Source organism: Belonocnema kinseyi, chromosome 2, assembly GCF_010883055.1.
Source record: "Belonocnema kinseyi isolate 2016_QV_RU_SX_M_011 chromosome 2, B_treatae_v1, whole genome shotgun sequence".
Classification (NCBI taxonomy): domain Eukaryota; kingdom Metazoa; phylum Arthropoda; class Insecta; order Hymenoptera; family Cynipidae; genus Belonocnema; species Belonocnema kinseyi.
This window is the reverse complement of record NC_046658.1, coordinates 182,201,362-182,204,143: the sequence shown is the minus strand read 5'-3', so window position 1 is coordinate 182,204,143 and position 2,782 is coordinate 182,201,362. Positions and strand designations below refer to the sequence as shown.

Here is a 2,782-nt window from a genome sequence, read left to right as displayed (position 1 = left end):
TTGGCTTTCTGACCAAAAAGATAAATGTTCAACTAAAAGTTAAATTTGTAACCAAGTAAATAAACATACAACTATAAATATAACTTATTAATTTAAAAAATAAATATTGATAAAAAATTGATTTTTTTTTATTAAGAACATGAATTTTTAAATAAGAATGATAATTGTCTACCCAAAAAGAAAAGAATTTTCATCTAAAAAGGATAGATTTTCATCCAAAAATTGAATTTTTTTTTAAGATGAAAATTTTATTTTGAATTGTAAAAAAAGGAATTTTGAACAAAATAATTAGATTTTCAATCAAAGAAATGAATATTCAACCAAAAATATGAATTTTTCATCCAAAAGAATAAGATTCTCGCAAAAATGATGAACTTTCAGCAAAATAGTTATATTTTAAACCAAGGAAATCAATTTTCACCGAAAAAGATAAATTTTCAATTAGAAAAACAATAAATAAAGTAATTGGCACCCATAAATTCTTAAAAATGGAATTGGTAAAAATTGTAGGATGAACAAATAAAGAAAATCCTGGCAAATAATAATTTAGACATCTCTTTTATTATAATAAATTAGATACACAATAGAAATATATATTTCTTTAAATTGCCAATAATTTATATAAAATTTTCTTCTTTCCTTTTTATAAAATCATAAATGTTCAACGAAGTTGTATTTTCAATTAAAGAAATTAGTTATCAACCAAAAAGATACGAAAAAGATGCATTTTTCACCATGAAGATTAACATTTTACCACTAAACACGAACGTTTAACAAAATAGTTAATTTTTGAACCCAGGAAATGCATTTTCAAATATACTAATGAATTTTTTATTTAAAAAATAAATATTGAACCAAAAAGATGAATTTACAACTAAGAATATTAATTTTCAAGAAAATAGTTTAATTTGTAGCTAAAGAAATTAATTATCAACTAATATGAGGAATCTTTAGCAAACAAGAATATGAATTTTCAACTATGAAGAATTTCAAAAACAATAAATAAAGTTATTTTTAACAGAAAAGATTAATTTTTTACCCAAAAAGGCGATATTCGACGAAATACATGATAATTTCAATAAAAAAAGACAACTTTCCAAACAGAAAAATAAATTTTTAACTAAAAAGAATAATTTTCTAACAAAAATACAAATTTTGACTCCCCCCCCCCTCAAAAACGAATTTTCAACATAATAGTTGAAATTTTGTAAAAAATATTTTTGATTTTTCTCAAGAATTTTAGAAAAATTGTACCTACAGAATTCTAAATTCTTAAAAATGAAATTGGTAAAAATTTCAGGATGAATGGATAAATAAAATCCTGGCAAATAATAATTTAGACATCTCCTTTATTATAATAAATTAGATACACAATAGAAAAATATATTTCCTTAAATTGTCAATAATTTTATACAAAATTTAAACAAAATATACGAAAAACCATAAAACATTTTCTCAGTTGATTAAAAACGTGTAGACAGATTAAAAAATTTAATTTCACTACATTTAAGACGTCATTCCGGTTTACGATTAAAATTTCCTGGGATGAAAAGAATCCCTTATCGTTCATTCTATAAAATAAAAAAACCTCCGCCCTCATTTGGCTTCGTTGCTATCTTTTAAAAAATATTCTTTGAGCTTCTCAAGAGCGCGCTGTCGATGAGAAATTGTGTTTTTAATTTCCTTGGGCAACTCTGCATAAGTTTTGTCATATCCTTCCGGCTGGAAACAAGGATCCCATCCGAAATCTTTGGGACCCCTGGGACTCACCATCAACCCATCAGTTCTACCTTGGAAAAGAATGACTGGGTCCTCAGGACTGTTGACATACGCAAAAGTGCATACGGCCTGAGCAGATTTATCCTCCCAGCCCTCCAGCATTTTATATAAACCATCCGCCCCCAATTTGTCCAAAAACCATTTAATATAGGGGCCCGGCAGCCCCTTCATGGCATTGAAACACAAACAAGTGTCTTCAATTATTACGGGGCCCTTGACAATTTCCGCGGCAGCTTTACACTTTTCGATTGAAATTTCTTCAATCTCGCCTTGATATTCAGGCAAATCTACTTTTTTATTTGTTATCTCGCGGGGAAAATTTTTCCCAAGAATGGCGATAAATTCCTCCAACTTCTTGGCATTGCCGGTCACGAAGACGATTGGTTTGGACATTCTGGAAATGTTAAACAAAAAAATTTTCACCACGAAAGACGGACTATCAACAAAATGGTTAAATTTCTAACTATACTGATGAATTTACAATTTAAAAAACAAATTTTGATCTAGAAAGATGAATTTTCAAATAATGTGAGGAATCTTTAACAAAAAAGACGAATTATATTAATAGTTATATTTAATTAAAAAAAAAAAAATTTTAACCGTGGAAATGAATTTTTAACAATACTGATGAATTTTCAATTTGAAAAACAAATATTGATCTAGAAAGATGAATTTTCAATTTGAAAAACAAATATTGATCTAGAAAGATGAATTTTCAATTTGAAAAACAAAAATTGATCTAGAAAGATGAATTTTCAAATAATGTGTGGAATCTTTAACAAAAAAGACGAATTATCAATTAAAAATGATAAATTTTCATCTCTATCTTAAATAGTTATATTTAATGTTGAAAAAAATTTTAACAGTCGAAATGAATTTTTAACTATACTGATGAATTTTTAATTTGAAAAACAAATATTGATCTAGAAAGATGAATTTTCAATTTGAAAAACAAATATTGATTTAGAAAGATGAATTTTCAAATAATGTGTGGAATCTTGAA

General features: G+C 26.0%; 1 protein-coding gene across 1 annotated transcript in view; it reads right to left on the bottom strand.

The window, feature by feature from the left end:
- Positions 1-1,351: 1,351 nt before the first annotated feature.
- Positions 1,352-2,782, bottom strand: part of LOC117167284 (inosine triphosphate pyrophosphatase) — a 5,301-nt gene continuing 3,870 nt past the window's right edge. Inside the window, exon 2 of the mRNA XM_033352103.1 lies at positions 1,352-2,173. Within this exon, the coding sequence (XP_033207994.1) occupies positions 1,597-2,172 (576 nt within the window). The 5' untranslated portion in view covers position 2,173 and the 3' untranslated portion in view covers positions 1,352-1,596. The remainder of the gene's footprint in view (positions 2,174-2,782) is intronic.